Source organism: Galeopterus variegatus, unplaced genomic scaffold (assembly GCF_000696425.1).
Source record: "Galeopterus variegatus unplaced genomic scaffold, G_variegatus-3.0.2 Scaffold2069, whole genome shotgun sequence".
NCBI lineage: Eukaryota > Metazoa > Chordata > Mammalia > Dermoptera > Cynocephalidae > Galeopterus > Galeopterus variegatus.
This window is the reverse complement of record NW_007728180.1, coordinates 257,454-271,792: the sequence shown is the minus strand read 5'-3', so window position 1 is coordinate 271,792 and position 14,339 is coordinate 257,454. Positions and strand designations below refer to the sequence as shown.

The 14,339-nt window shown below is 38.5% G+C and overlaps 1 protein-coding gene across 3 annotated transcripts in view; it reads left to right on the top strand.

The window, feature by feature from the left end:
* The window catches only part of ESRRG (estrogen-related receptor gamma), a 238,845-nt gene that overhangs the window by 40,041 nt on the left and 184,465 nt on the right, over window positions 1–14,339 (top strand). For 2 of the 3 annotated variants that reach the window (XM_008580346.1, XM_008580345.1), the window contains one exon: window positions 3,548–3,963. In XM_008580346.1, the coding sequence (XP_008578568.1) occupies window positions 3,548–3,963 (416 nt within the window). Of the gene's footprint in view, window positions 1–3,547; window positions 3,964–4,615; window positions 4,639–14,339 lie in introns of those variants that run through there. The other variant, XM_008580347.1, reaches the window with a different exon arrangement.

Here is a 14,339-nt window from a genome sequence, read left to right as displayed (position 1 = left end):
TGTGGAATGGGGCTTATTCTCTTTGGCTACAGATAAAGCCATCATCTTGAAAATGGCTCTTTCTGACAAAAAGGTGTTCTTTTGAAATAAAGTCTTATTCACTACATTCCTCTTAGAGTTAATGTGAATTTTAGTGCCTCTAATTTTAGATTGAAGTGAAGTCTAGAATAAAACCCACCAGCTGACAATTGAATTTATAGATAGTTGTGAATATTTCAGGCTTGAATAATAGAGCTGTAGAATTTCAGAGACAGAGAAGGAGAGAATTAAGACTTGCTGTAGTTTCAGGTTATAATGTAATGGTGTCTAGGAAGTGTTCAGTGTAATGAGCTAAGTAGTAATTAGGAGACAACTGTGTTCTTTCAGAGATTCTGTTTAGGCGTCACTCCAAACCCTAGGGAGGGCCATTTAACAGGGCAGACCTGCAGCCAGTGTGGCGGCCCCTGCGGCCCCTTTCCACTCAAGGGTGAGCCGTGGATGTAGCTGCTGAGAAATAAAACAGTGGGTCTCTATGTGACACCTCTACTGCTGCTTGCTTGGCTATTTTTTAAAAAATGATTAAACACCATTAAAAACATTTCTGCTTTGGACTTTGGAATGAGACCTGAATTCAAATTCCAGCTGTACCACTTCCTAGCTGTGTAACCTTCAGCAAATTTTAGAATATCTGAGGCTTAGTTACATAAAGAGTGATACCTCCCTCCCAAGGTTGTCTTGGGCATTAAATGAGGTAGTGTTTGTATAGTGCTCAGTGTATAGTGCATGGTGCATAAGAAGCACTTGGCAATTCTGAGTATTATTACTTCCACTGGGCCAAAGGTATTAATTAAGGAAGCAGTTCATGTCGGAACAGAAACAGCACAAATCTAGTTTGTTCACTTTCAATTACAGCTAGAGTGGCCAGGCCTTGTTTGGGAGAAGATAGTGTTGTTCTTCCAAGGACTTCTCTAGTAGCTCGTACTTCTTGAACTCCCTCGCTTCCATCTGGGTTATTGCAAAGTTGTGGGCTGAGATTTTGGATGAAACAGCTGGCTGGAGAGTCCCTATTTTTCAGGGACTTGAACAACATATATTTGACACATAAACAGTTGGTAACATAGCACATAACTGATCCATTCATGGAAGGGTAATTTCTGGCCATCTTCCTTAAATCAAGAGTTCTGCCAATTTTAGAAGTCAGTGAGAAAAAGCCCCGAGGGAAAGAAAACTGGCATGAAAGTGACCCTGGAGGATACAGGAAGAGAGAGCGGGACGGGTGGGGGAAGGGGGGCCTGGAGGAAAACGTGGGGTGTTTTGTGATCAAGCAGCTGCAAGCATCTCTTCTCTAGAAGATGAGAAGTTAAAAAAAAAAAAAGAAAGAAAAGTGCCTTGTGGGCAGATGGTGAAAGAGTTAATTGTCACAGCTGTGAAAAATTCAGTGCCAGAGAGAGGAAAGGGGAGCAACCATGGTTTAGTACCCTAATAACTTCTAACTCTAGTGTGGGATCATAATGTATGTGCGAGCAGTCCCGTAATTATAAGGTAATAAGTGAAGTGGTGGTGTAAGTGCTCTAAATTAAAAGGAATTCGCAGGGCTGCTGTAAGTCAGAGCCGACCCGCTTTCTTTCAAACGTTGACTTGAGGAAAGTGCTTAGCCCCGAGTGCAGGCCGGGAGACAGGGAGAGCGATCTATTAATTACGACGCTCATTAACAGTGACGGGCACAAGGCAGCAGATGCAGCAGGCAGAGTCCAGGCTGGCGAGGGGGATGTTTGCTCTTCTGCGGGTTCTTGAGGAAAGGACAACACAAGTGGGTGGGCGAAAGCAAGATGTTTGGGTGGTTCTGTCCTTCCCATTTGCTTTCTCCACACCCTGGTATTGCTTGGCTTTAGAAAGCCGAGCAAAATATCCAAAGTGAGATATATTTGTGAAGAGGCAGCTTCTTGCTTCAATGCTTCACTTCTCCACACCCTGGTATTGCTTGGCTTTAGAAAGCAGAGCAAAATATCCAAAGTGAGATATATTTGTGAAGAGGCAGCTTCTTGCTTCAATGCTTCACTCTTGAGCCTGACTTTTTGGAACACTGCTGATAGAAAATTCCATATTTTTCTGCACTTTTAAAGTTACAGAATGATGGGGGAAGGAAGACCTGCAGGAGAGCATGAAATTTGTGCAATGATGAAATATCATCAGATTTATAGTGAAAGAGATAATTGCATCCCCTTGGTTGTACTGTGACTACTCCTCCAAATTCTAGTGAATGACCATTACCCAGTGGGATTCCCATAAATCACCTTTCTACTGGGAAGCAATTATCTAAGTCCCTTTTTCAACTGTCACCTCTTCTTTCTGTAGTGGGCTCCCAGAAGGTTCTTAGAGACTTTGCTAAAAGGGGTTTTGCACTATGGCTAAGTGGAAAGAAAATAGGACCAATTACATCTTTTCATCTAATTACCTTTTCAGAAATTCAGTCACTTATGGGGTCAGCAAAGAAAGAGGAACGATGTGTTTCTTCTAGATAAGAGAAACTTTGTTAGATTAGATACTTCATCATACCTCCTTTTAGGAAGTATAATGTTAAAAGACAAAAAGAAGGTTGGAAAGGGACAATCACAAATCTCAATTTTTTCAGGACAAAATTTGATACATTTCTACGTTACCAAATCTAAAGTATCAGATTTATGGATTCACAGGTATACTGAAGGCTCAAATGGCTTTTACTGAATCATCTTTAAACAGTGGCAAATCACACAAAAACACACATATGCATGAACACATGCACATATTTATTAATCAGGGCTGGTGATCATTCATCAAGTTTTGTGGGATCTGGGAAATAATCCTTAAATATTGGCTTAGAATTTTATACTTGATGTCTTTCTGTATTGCTAAATTGCTATGAAATAGAGCAACTTAAGTAAAGAAACACAGTGATTGAGGATATATTCCCTATGTGTTTTAGCAGATCAATAAAAGACACACTTATGCTTATAGAAGCGTGCTGACAAACAGGAATGACAGAGTTGAGGATCATCTGTTCAGTCTTGAGAATAAAAGTTGGATTCTGCTCATGATAAAATGATTGCTGCTTCAGGATGTGGGAGGCACAGTAGAGTGAGGATCAATACAATTTTAGAAGTGATAGGGACTTTGCAAAGCATCACCTTTTCCATTAATGAATTTAGAATCTGAGAGTGGATTTTAGGTATTGACTGTGGTTGTCCAAGAGAAAGGCAAAATAAAAGCAACCGGACCCTTTAGAGCTTTTGTTTATGGCCTGTCTGGACACTGTGATGTAACCCTGTCCTGTCCTTATGCTGATTACCTTCTTGTAGAACAAGAGATATTGACCAGAGAATGAATGATGTGCAGTCCTCAGCCCTTAGGAAGCTCTCTCAAAGGGCAATGTCTTTAACATGTGAATCCTTCTATTGTTTTCCCCCTCCTTTCATCCTTCCTTTCACTTTCTCTATTTTTTCACCATCTCTTTGGTTCTACCTCTTTTGGTATCTGTGTTTGACACTCTCTCCTTCCCTTTCTCTCTCTGTTTGTATCTCCCTCATCTCAGGCTTCTCTGCAGAATGTCAAACAAAGATCGACACATTGATTCCAGCTGTTCGTCCTTCATCAAGACGGAACCTTCCAGCCCCGCCTCCCTGACGGACAGCGTCAACCACCACAGCCCTGGTGGCTCCTCGGACGCCAGTGGGAGCTACAGTTCAACCATGAATGGCCATCAGAACGGACTTGACTCTCCCCCTCTGTACCCTTCCGCTCCTATCCTGGGAGGCAGTGGGCCTGTCAGGAAACTGTATGATGACTGCTCCAGCACCATTGTGGAAGATCCCCAGACCAAGTGTGAATACATGCTCAACTCGATGCCCAAGAGACTGTGCTTGGTGTGTGGTGACATCGCTTCTGGGTACCACTATGGGGTAGCATCATGTGAAGCCTGCAAGGCATTCTTCAAGAGGACAATTCAAGGTTAGTGTTAGACCTAGGAATACCCTACCCCCTTCCAACCTCCTGCGATGTTCTTTTTCCTAGTTCTTATCTTTCTAAGTCAAGTTTCACACTCTTAATTCCGTCCTGAGTAGAAAATAGAAACAGATTAAAAATGATAGTAGACGATTTATAGAATATACTCCCTCCAGATATACTCCTTATCCATTAATTCTACTTTCACTGTTAAGTTCTAATAATGCAATGATAATAAGCTTTGGGTGGAGTTTAAAAGAGTATGACTATTATTAGAGCAAAGTGTGTCTGTATAGAAACTGAACAAATGCACATTGGATTAGCAGTGCTTTTACCCCTTTGGTTCCTTTTACAGATGTATAGAAGTAATGAATACTTTAGACCAGTGGTTCTCAAACTTTAATGTGCTTTAAAATCACCTGGAAATCTTGTTAAAATGAACATTACTGGGTCCTACCTTCAGAGTTTCTGATTCATTAGATCTGGGGTAGGGATCTGAGAATTTATATTATAAGAAATTTCAAGGAGATGCTGATGCTGCCAATCCAAGGACAACACTTGGAGGACCACTGATCTAGACCAATTTAATTATCGACTCACCTTCCTTCTTCCCCTGTGATTAGATATACTTCCCCATCTTTTNTGAAGCCTGCAAGGCATTCTTCAAGAGGACAATTCAAGGTTAGTGTTAGACCTAGGAATACTCTACCCCCTTCCAACCTCCTGCGATGTTCTTTTTCCTAGTTCTTATCTTTCTAAGTCAAGTTTCACACTCTTAATTCCGTCCTGAGTAGAAAATAGAAACAGATTAAAAATGATAGTAGACGATTTATAGAATATACTCCCTCCAGATATACTCCTTATCCATTAATTCTACTTTCACTGTTAAGTTCTAATAATGCAATGATAATAAGCTTTGGGTGGAGTTTAAAAGAGTATGACTATTATTAGAGCAAAGTGTGTCTGTATAGAAACTGAACAAATGCACATTGGATTAGCAGTGCTTTTACCCCTTTGGTTCCTTTTACAGATGTATAGAAGTAATGAATACTTTAGACCAGTGGTTCTCAAACTTTAATGTGCTTTAAAATCACCTGGAAATCTTGTTAAAATGAACATTACTGGGTCCTACCTTCAGAGTTTCTGATTCATTAGATCTGGGGTAGGGGTCTGAGAATTTATATTTTAAGAAATTTCAAGGAGATGCTGATGCTGCCAATCCAAGGACAACACTTGGAGGACCACTGATCTAGACTAATTTAATTATCGACTCACCTTCCTTCTTCCCCTGTGATTAGATATACTTCCCCATCTTTTACATGAATTTGTACAAAAGGCTTCCAAATTATACCAATGAAATTATGTTTAATTATAAAATATACCTCCAACATATGTGTGATACATACCCAAACTTTTATAGATTTCCAGATTTATAAATAGCATTAGTATATTCCATGTAAAATATAGGAAAATATGAAATTTGTATGTGCCCCTCTAAACTAGTAATCCACAAATACAGAACTCAGCTCATTTTAAAAGCCATAGATATATGTTATGGTGGATAATTAGATTTCACTCTTTAAATGACTTGTGATACACTTTTGAAGAAAATGGGGGAAGGAAAGAATAATCATTTATTGAGGATACACAGTATACCAATGATTCCGTTCAGTGGTTTACAAAATATATATTCTTCACAACCAGTTAGGGACACAAAGTCTTTCTTCCCGTACCAATGGTTCTCAATCTTTCCAGCTCATCGGAATCACCGAGAGACTTTTTAAAAACTACTGATGCTGGGGCTCATTCCTTCAAATTCTGAATTAATTGGTCTTGGGTGTGGCCAGTTAATTAGGGGAGATTTTTGAAAGCTTCCTAGGTGATGCTTAATGTACAGCCAAGGTTGAGAACTTCTGCACTGCACTGTGCTGTATTCTGTGCTAGTGCTTCTCAAAGCGTAGCGGCTGGACCAGCAGTATTAGCATCACCTGGGAATTTGTTAGAAATGCAGATTTTCAGGCCTTATCCCAGATTAACTCAGTCAGAATCTCTGGGGGTGGACCTAGCAATCTGTGTTTTACTAAGCCCTGCAGGTGATTCTGACCCTCACTCAAGTTTGGGAACTATTCCAATGTATTTATTTATTTATTTACTTTTGGCAGCTGGCCTGTACAGGGATACAGGGATTGAACCCTGTACTTTGGTGTTATCAGCATCATGCTCTAACCAACTGAGCCAACCAGCCAGCCAATTCCCTGTTGATTTACCACTAACAACTGACTATTGTCACCTAATGGTTGCTTGTTGAACATAACTGAAATCAGTTTATTTGGACCCTTAATAACTTTGTGATGTGCCGATTTTTAAAGTGCAAAAGAGGTAATGTTTGTTGAACTCTAATCTTTTTAAATATTTTAACAACAGGTGATTCTGAAACCCTTTATGTGCTCATGGAGTAGTCTCCAGCCTTCTCTTTTAAGAGCAGTTAGTGCAGCTCTCGATCAGTTGCACTGAAGATTTTAGTGACTGTCCTTAGTGGAATAGGCTGTACCATCCTGCCTTGCTCTTGTGTTGTCTGTTACATAGCTTCCTCCATCTGTGGCAGATAAGAACAGTTGGAGAGTTTACTTAAAGTGCACAGTTTCTCCAGACACAGCTCTCACATAACAGAGTGGATATTTCAGCCCAACCTTTCCATAGCCTTTCGTAGTTTTAACTGCAGAACACAAGGCCAGGTGAGTGTGGAATGTGTGTGAGTTCCCTGCACTTTGAGTGACTGTGTCTTCATGTTTTCTGACTCATTGTTGCCAGATTTCATTGGTAGTTTTCCACAAAAATCCCTCATCCACTGGATCTTTATTTACTTATCTTCATCTATGAATCGAAAGCATTAATACCTACTTTTGGAATGCTTAAGGATAAAATGAGATGTAATCACACGTAAAACAAGAAAGCTAAAAACACAAGGCTTTGTATCACTTTTGGGCACCTGAAAAATCTCCTTATTCTCTTTACTAACATTCCAAAACTTGAGAATGAAAACACACCTCAAATCTTTGGGTTGTTACCTACCATTGTTCAAGAGTATTATAATCCTTATGGTTACAGAGTATATAAAATTTAAACTGTTAGTAATTTGATTTTGTTAACTCAGTTTACACAGCTCTGGGTCTAACTACACAAAGATAAGCAAATATTTTGGGATAAATTAACAAGCACTTTGTATGTTGATATAAGCAAGAGGTTCTCTTTGTGAAAACCACTCCCATTTACTCAACTGATATTTACTGAGAACCTACTGAGTCACGCAGCTTGCGGACTAGTGTTTCATCTCATCAACATTTTATTCAAGTTTTGCTCCCAAAGGTTGTGGATGGAGGCAAATTCCCCCTACAAATGTCTCCTGCCTTGAGGGAATACCAGATTTTCAGGATGGTGGGATTAAACTGCTTGGTCTTCAATACTTTTTGTAAAGATAGAGCAACTAGGTGAAAAAAAAAATGCCCTGACAGTTTTTTTTTTTTAATCATATAGCTTAGATATANCTCTTTACTAACATTCCAAAACTTGAGAATGAAAACACACCTCAAATCTTTGGGTTGTTACCTACCATTGTTCAAGAGTATTATAATCCTTATGGTTACAGAGTATATAAAATTTAAACTGTTAGTAATTTGATTTTGTTTATTCAGTTTACACAGCTCTGGGTCTAACTACACAAAGATAAGCAAATATTTTGGGATAAATTAACAAGCACTTTGTATGTTGATATAAGCAAGAGGTTCTCTTTGTGAAAACCACTCCCATTTACTCAACTGATATTTACTGAGAACCTACTGAGTCACGCAGCTTGCGGACTAGTGTTTCATCTCATCAACATTTTATTCAAGTTTTGCTCCCAAAGGTTGTGGATGGAGGCAAATTCCCCCTACAAATGTCTCCTGCCTTGAGGGAATACCAGATTTTCAGGATGGTGGGATTAAACTGCTTGGTCTTCAATACTTTTTGTAAAGATAGAGCAACTAGGTGAAAAAAAAATGCCCTGACAGTTTTTTTTTAATCATATAGCTTAGATATTGGATTAAACTGCTTGGTCTTCAATACTTTTTGTAAAGATAGAGCAACTAGGTGAAAAAAAAAATGCCCTGACAGTTTTTTTTTTTTAATCATATAGCTTAGATATTAATAGCTATGCAATAGTTATTTACTGAGCAATAACTGGAATAGAACAATTGGAATTCTATGCATGATTATTCTTCAGGATGCTAAAATGCTACCAAAAGCTTAACAGAGCAAAGCACAGGGTGATTCTTGGCATTGATGTATAGTGCTCAGTTTTACTCCATATTGGAGAGAGCAAGTTTCAAGGATTTGGAGCAGGAGACAGAGATGTCACTGTCCGGATTAGCACTCTGGACTTGCCCACCTGGCTGTGCTTGTAGCTGGCGGCTGGGCAACATTCAATAAGGCTACCCTGCTAGCTACATCATCAGGCGTCACACTGTGGTGCTCACTTAGCTCTAAAAAGGCAGTGAGGCAAATAAAGGGATTAAATTATGAAAGTATAATGTAATAATTAGGGCGGTAATTGTAAGGAAGATTGGAACAGCCCCTCCTTTCTGTGGCCAAATAGTGATAGCGATTGAACGCCAAAGATATTGAAAGTAGCCTGAACATTACGTATCACCACAGACTTTTATTCCCATGCCGAAGGGGGCCATAGACTCCATTCTCACTTCTGCAGGCAGCATTGCAGCCAAACTACCCCTGACAGATACTAGTCGCTCCCTCCCTTAAAGGTCTCCAGGGAATGAGAAGAGATTATGTAACTCCCCTTGAGAACCAGTCTTTGTACTGCCTCAGGACCCAAATGGCCAGGACATTATGTAAGTGTGACTTCTGCCTCACCAGGGTCTGGTTCTGCTCTCATTGACTTGACTAAGGGATGTGTGCATCCAAGACACATTCGTGCAGAATATTGCCTCTTTAGAATCTTTATTTCTTATTATAATAATTTCTTTTTAGGATTGGTTATCAGGTGTATAATAAATACAAGTTTAAAAAGTCAGGCAAAATATTTCTTAAACTTGGAGCCAAAAGAACATATATCTAGAGCATATCCTGAGCAAAGTAATGAGAATTGTTCTTTTCAGAGCTGAATGTGGTATTTCATTGTGAAAGATAATTAATCATAGATTTCAGTGAAAGTCAACCAGAAAGGCATATTTTATTTATTGACTGTTTCCAAGTTATCATTGAAAAACTATTCAGTTAGGTCAGCACTTAGGTAGAAGTCAAGGTTACTTTGTTTTGTTTTGTTTTGATGACCAAAATACTTTTTTAAAGGACTTTGACAGCTCTGTCCTATCATCCGGAGGGTTTACAATGGCACCAATGATTTCATTGTCATTTTCTAAGCATATTAATTTTTTTAGGATGTAATATCATTATTCTGATTTTTTTTTCTTCCAATTCCAGTTCTGGCCTCAATACACAAATGAATGGAGATTTTTGTTGTTGTTGTTGTTGTTAGAACTTCCTCTTTAGAGTTTTCCCTGGACTCTTGTTAAGGAGGCAGGAGAAGGAAACATCTTTATATCCCAAAAAGACCAATACATGTTTCATTATTCAATGTACAATACACTAACCCGCTGAAGTTTTTATTTCTATATAAGAATAAGAAAAATAATTTTCATATTTTTTTTCATTGTGTAGGGAACATAGCCATTCCAACTGCTCGCTCTAGTGCTGGAGATAAGGCATTCTTATGCCACATCTAGAAAGAGGAAATGATATATCTCGGACTATGGGATTTTTAAGATCTAGTTGTTATAGCATGGGTTTAGATTCATATAACCAGGCACAAATCTTGGCCATTTACCAGCCATGGGACCTTAACCTCTCTGTGCCTCTATTTCCCAGGTGATGAGGATTAGATTAGAGAATGTATGTCCAAGTGCCTGACTCATAGTAAGTGTTCAATAAATTATTAACTTTGGTTGATACTAGGAATATGACTGGGATGCTCAAGGTCTGGATGGTTCAAATATTCTAGCACAAAGAGTTGTCTTTGATGCTGACCTTGCCTTCTAGGTTACTGTATTTTACCTTCCACACAGTTACCCACCCTCTAGCTGTGATAATAAATTATTTCTCTGTATAGCCATTTCTCACCAGTGGTGCCCTTTTATGCTGGGAGGCATTGAAATGGACTGCCTGGGAATTTGTTTGGTTTCATTTAGTTTTATGGTGATCAATTAACTTTTTTCCCACTGTGAATATAGATGGGAAACTGTGTAAATCAAAAAGGGAGGCTGAATCTTGGAACTTGCATAAAACATCAGATTTACAGTTAAGCTTCATATGTGGGATTAAGGAGCCAAAGAAGTAAAATGTCTGCAGCGTGAGATGTGGGAATGATGTTAGGAGAACTAAGTCCACTCTGAACACTGTGGGACCTGGGACAGGAGGATGCTGAATACCCACATACCATACATGAGTATAAATATATAAAACTTATAAATCAAGATAAACAGCTGAGTAAAACATGTTCTAGTTTCTTATTTGACCAAATATACAAGGGGTCTTCAAAAAGTTCATGGAAAGATTTGTATAATCTTTTAATTCTATTTTTCCATGAACCTTTGAAGCACTTGTACTGTTAATCATTGCCTGGGAGGCCAGCTTTTCATTTTTCAGTCATAGACTCCTAGGAGTTTTATGTCAGAAGGAGACAGTACAAGAAGAGCTTAGCCTGCAGCCCACCCTCTTTCCTTTCGTCTCCTAAACCTCCCAATCTTGTCTTGCACATAGTGTGGACACCCCTGCCCATGTGTCCAAGGCCCAGCAGCACCTTCCAAACAGTTGTCCCTTGACCATGCACAGTACAAGAAGAGCTTAGCCTGCAGCCCACCCTCTTTCCTTTCGTCTCCTAAACCTCCCAATTTTGTCTTGCACATAGTGTGGACACCCCTGCCCATGTGTCCAAGGCCTAGCAGCGCCTTCCAAACAGTTGTCCCTTGACCATGCACGGATCCCATAATATGCACACATTCAGTTCAGTCCGGTTTGCAGCAGATGGACCCAGGAGAGAGGCCCTCCCAGGCCCTGGAATGAGCTTGTGGTGATTTAGCCGGGAATTCGAAGGTATAGGTTCTCAAGATCATGGGGTACACAGGGGATGGCTCCAGCTGGGCTTGTCCCATTAGCACCTTTAATGAGCTCCTTGTACTATGGATGCCTCCTAAAGCCCAGGGCCCTCAGGCAGAGGCTTTTCTTAATCTTGGTCTAAAAGTGACATTGATGGGGCATTCAAAATTAGTCATTTGCCTGCAAGCCATATGCTAAAGGCCTATGGGCATATAGCCCTTGAATCTAGTGCTTCTATCTTCTTTTCCACATTATGAATTGTCTGACTCCTTCCTGAAGCAGGCAGTGCAGTCCTAGAGGATCTTTCTTGTATCACAGTTGCTTTGCTGTCATTTGCTATTTCAGTCTTAGAATAGAATATTTGCAGCTGTGGAGGAAATAAGAACTTACAGAGTGTCTGTGCATCATATGAACTGTCCAGAGGAAAATAATAAAATAATTTCTACTTAAATAATGTTTAGAGAAAGTAATTACTCCAATTTATAGTAAATAGCAGCTTTAACACTCTAATATGTTAGAACTAAAATTAAAATCCAAATAATATGGAAATGTCTAAATTGATTTGATGAATCTCAGTGATTATCAGCTTGAGTGCAATGTTAAATATAGAAGTAATGTTTTCAAAAGAAATGGCTATAATTCACTTGCTTTAACTCAGAACTTAATTTTGTTTTAAATTTAATTCAGTTTTTTACTTTTTCTTGCATTTGATGCCAATTTTGACTGATTTTTTTAAGTGCATTAATGATGCTAAATTATAAATGACAAATATTATTCTACTTTTGCTATTTTAGTAGTTAGCTTCAGTGTCTATTTTAATAGTTAGAGTTAGTATTGCAGACTTTCTGTGCTGGTGAAGATACATTACGTGGATGGATGTCCTAAAAACAGCATAACTTACAATTTCATTTCTCTTGGCTTTGACTTAGTGGAACCACTTGGGATAAATGAGTAGTGATGTCTTTTCTGTGGTTTGTTCTGACTTTCAAGAATTGACCTAAATTGTCATCCTTTCTAAGGTTGTTGAAAAGCTACTGGTCTGCTGACTTTTTCTAATAAAAGGCCAGAAAGTAAATTAGACAGTTTAAATATATTAGAATCTGTGTGCCACATGCCTTCTCTCTCCCATGCTCTTTGTTTTGTTTTGTTTTTTAAGCTTTTAAAAATCTAAAAACCACTCAGTACTTGGGTTCATACAAAAACAAGCCCAAGGCTGGATTTGGGTAACTTCTAAACCAAAACACCCTCTCTTTATTTTCCTTGTAGGCAACATTGATTAATAAGTTTTAGTCCAGAGGATTTCCCAGGCAGCTTCTCATATACATCACTTATTTCAACTGAAACCAAGTTCTCTGTCTGTCATGATGATGATAAAGTCTGTTATCTCTGTTTTTATATAATTTTTAAATTTTCAAGGATCCGAGTTTTCTAGTCTCTTTTCTCTGCATATTTTAAGCCTTTTTAAACTACACATCTATGAGCACTATGACATATACATTTGTGTATGTATATATACATATATGTATATGTATGTGTGCGTGTATTGGCTAATTGGAAAACAAAATTAATGTAAATTAAGATAAAATAACAGAGTGGCTGATAAAAAAAAAAGTTGGATCTTGGGGTTGTATAAAATCACGGTGATTATTTTCAGAGATTAAATTGCATGGTTGATCTTTGATCGAGGAAAGGAAAATAGAAGAAAATTTAATGACCCTTACTATATTTTTGTTTTTTGTATGTTAGAAACTCAAATTTTCAGACAGCAGAGTCTCTGGTGTCATTTATATGTTTATTAAACTCATAGTATTATGTTACTGTATTTTGGAAGTAACTTAAAATCGGCACATCATTTTAACTTTTGACTCACAGGGTGTATTTTCCGGTTGGATGACACTGGGTGAGAACCCATCGCATGTAAGGGGTATATGCTAATGGAATTCAGAGAGGAAATGAATTTGCAGTGACACTTTTAATGCCATGTTAAAATGCCCAAGTACAGATCACTGTCAAATTAGGCAAACAAAATTCACTTTCCCAGCAATGTATTTGCAGAATGGGTGGCCCTCTCTCTTACTGTCTGTGATATTTCGCAGAGGTGGGGAAGAAGTGATAGTATGTATTTTATGTTCCTCTGTTAATATTACATTCCACTAGTTCCCCCTTTCTCATGGGTTCACTTCTGAAGTTTCAGTTACCTGTGGTCAATTGTGGTCCAAAAATATTAAGATATTTCGAGAGAGAGAGAGATCACATTCACATAACTTTTATTAAAATATATTATTGTAATAGTTCTATCTTATTATTAGTTACTGTTGTTAATCTCTCGCTGTGCCTAATTTATAAATTAAACTTTATCATAAGTTTTTATGTATAGAAAAAAACATCGTATATAGAGAGTATAGGGTTTGGTACTGTTTGCGGTTTCAGGCATCCTCTGGGGGTTTTGAAATGTATCCCCTGCAGATACTGTACATTTATTTCTATTTATTTTCAAAAAGACATTTTATAGTAGCAATATCAATAACTTATGATAGTTACATTTAATAAAAAGACAAGCTTTTTCATAATTTCTTAACTTAGTTCTATCTTTATACTTTAACTGAACTTCTAATATATCTCCATTGATATACTGTCATATGGCCTACATTACAAAATCCAAGAAAAAAGGATGTTTTTCTGGAATAAGTTATCTTTACATATGCATAGTTAATCAGAGCTTATTTATTTTTGTAAACTTTTTCTTTAATAAACACCTCTGCATTCAGAAAGTAAAATTGATTCCGCATAGCTCACTCGGCCAGTGTCCTCAGCGGTACTGTGTGGAAGGAAAGCTGCTCCTCAAGTGTGCACTGTGGGTGGAGCTAGCCTGAGCCCTGCAGGCCTCTCTGCGTCCAAGTTATTTTTGTAAACTTTTTCTTTAATAAACACCTCTGCATTCAGAAAGTAAAATTGATTCCACATAGCTCACTCGGCCAGTGTCCTCAGCGGTACTGCGTGGAAGGAAAGCTGCTCCTCAAGTGTGCACTGTGGGTGGAGCTAGCCTGAGCCCTGCAGGCCTCTCTGCGTCCAGGGTGGTAAGATCCCCTAACCTGACCCAGCTGGCTGCTCAGATGTACCTGTTCCTGATTCAGTCCTTCTCTTACGGAAGGGAAGCCCTTGCATTCCCATTTCTTCCTAGGATTTTGTGGGTAATTCTCTTTCCTTACCCTGCCCCAACCTACAACCCATAA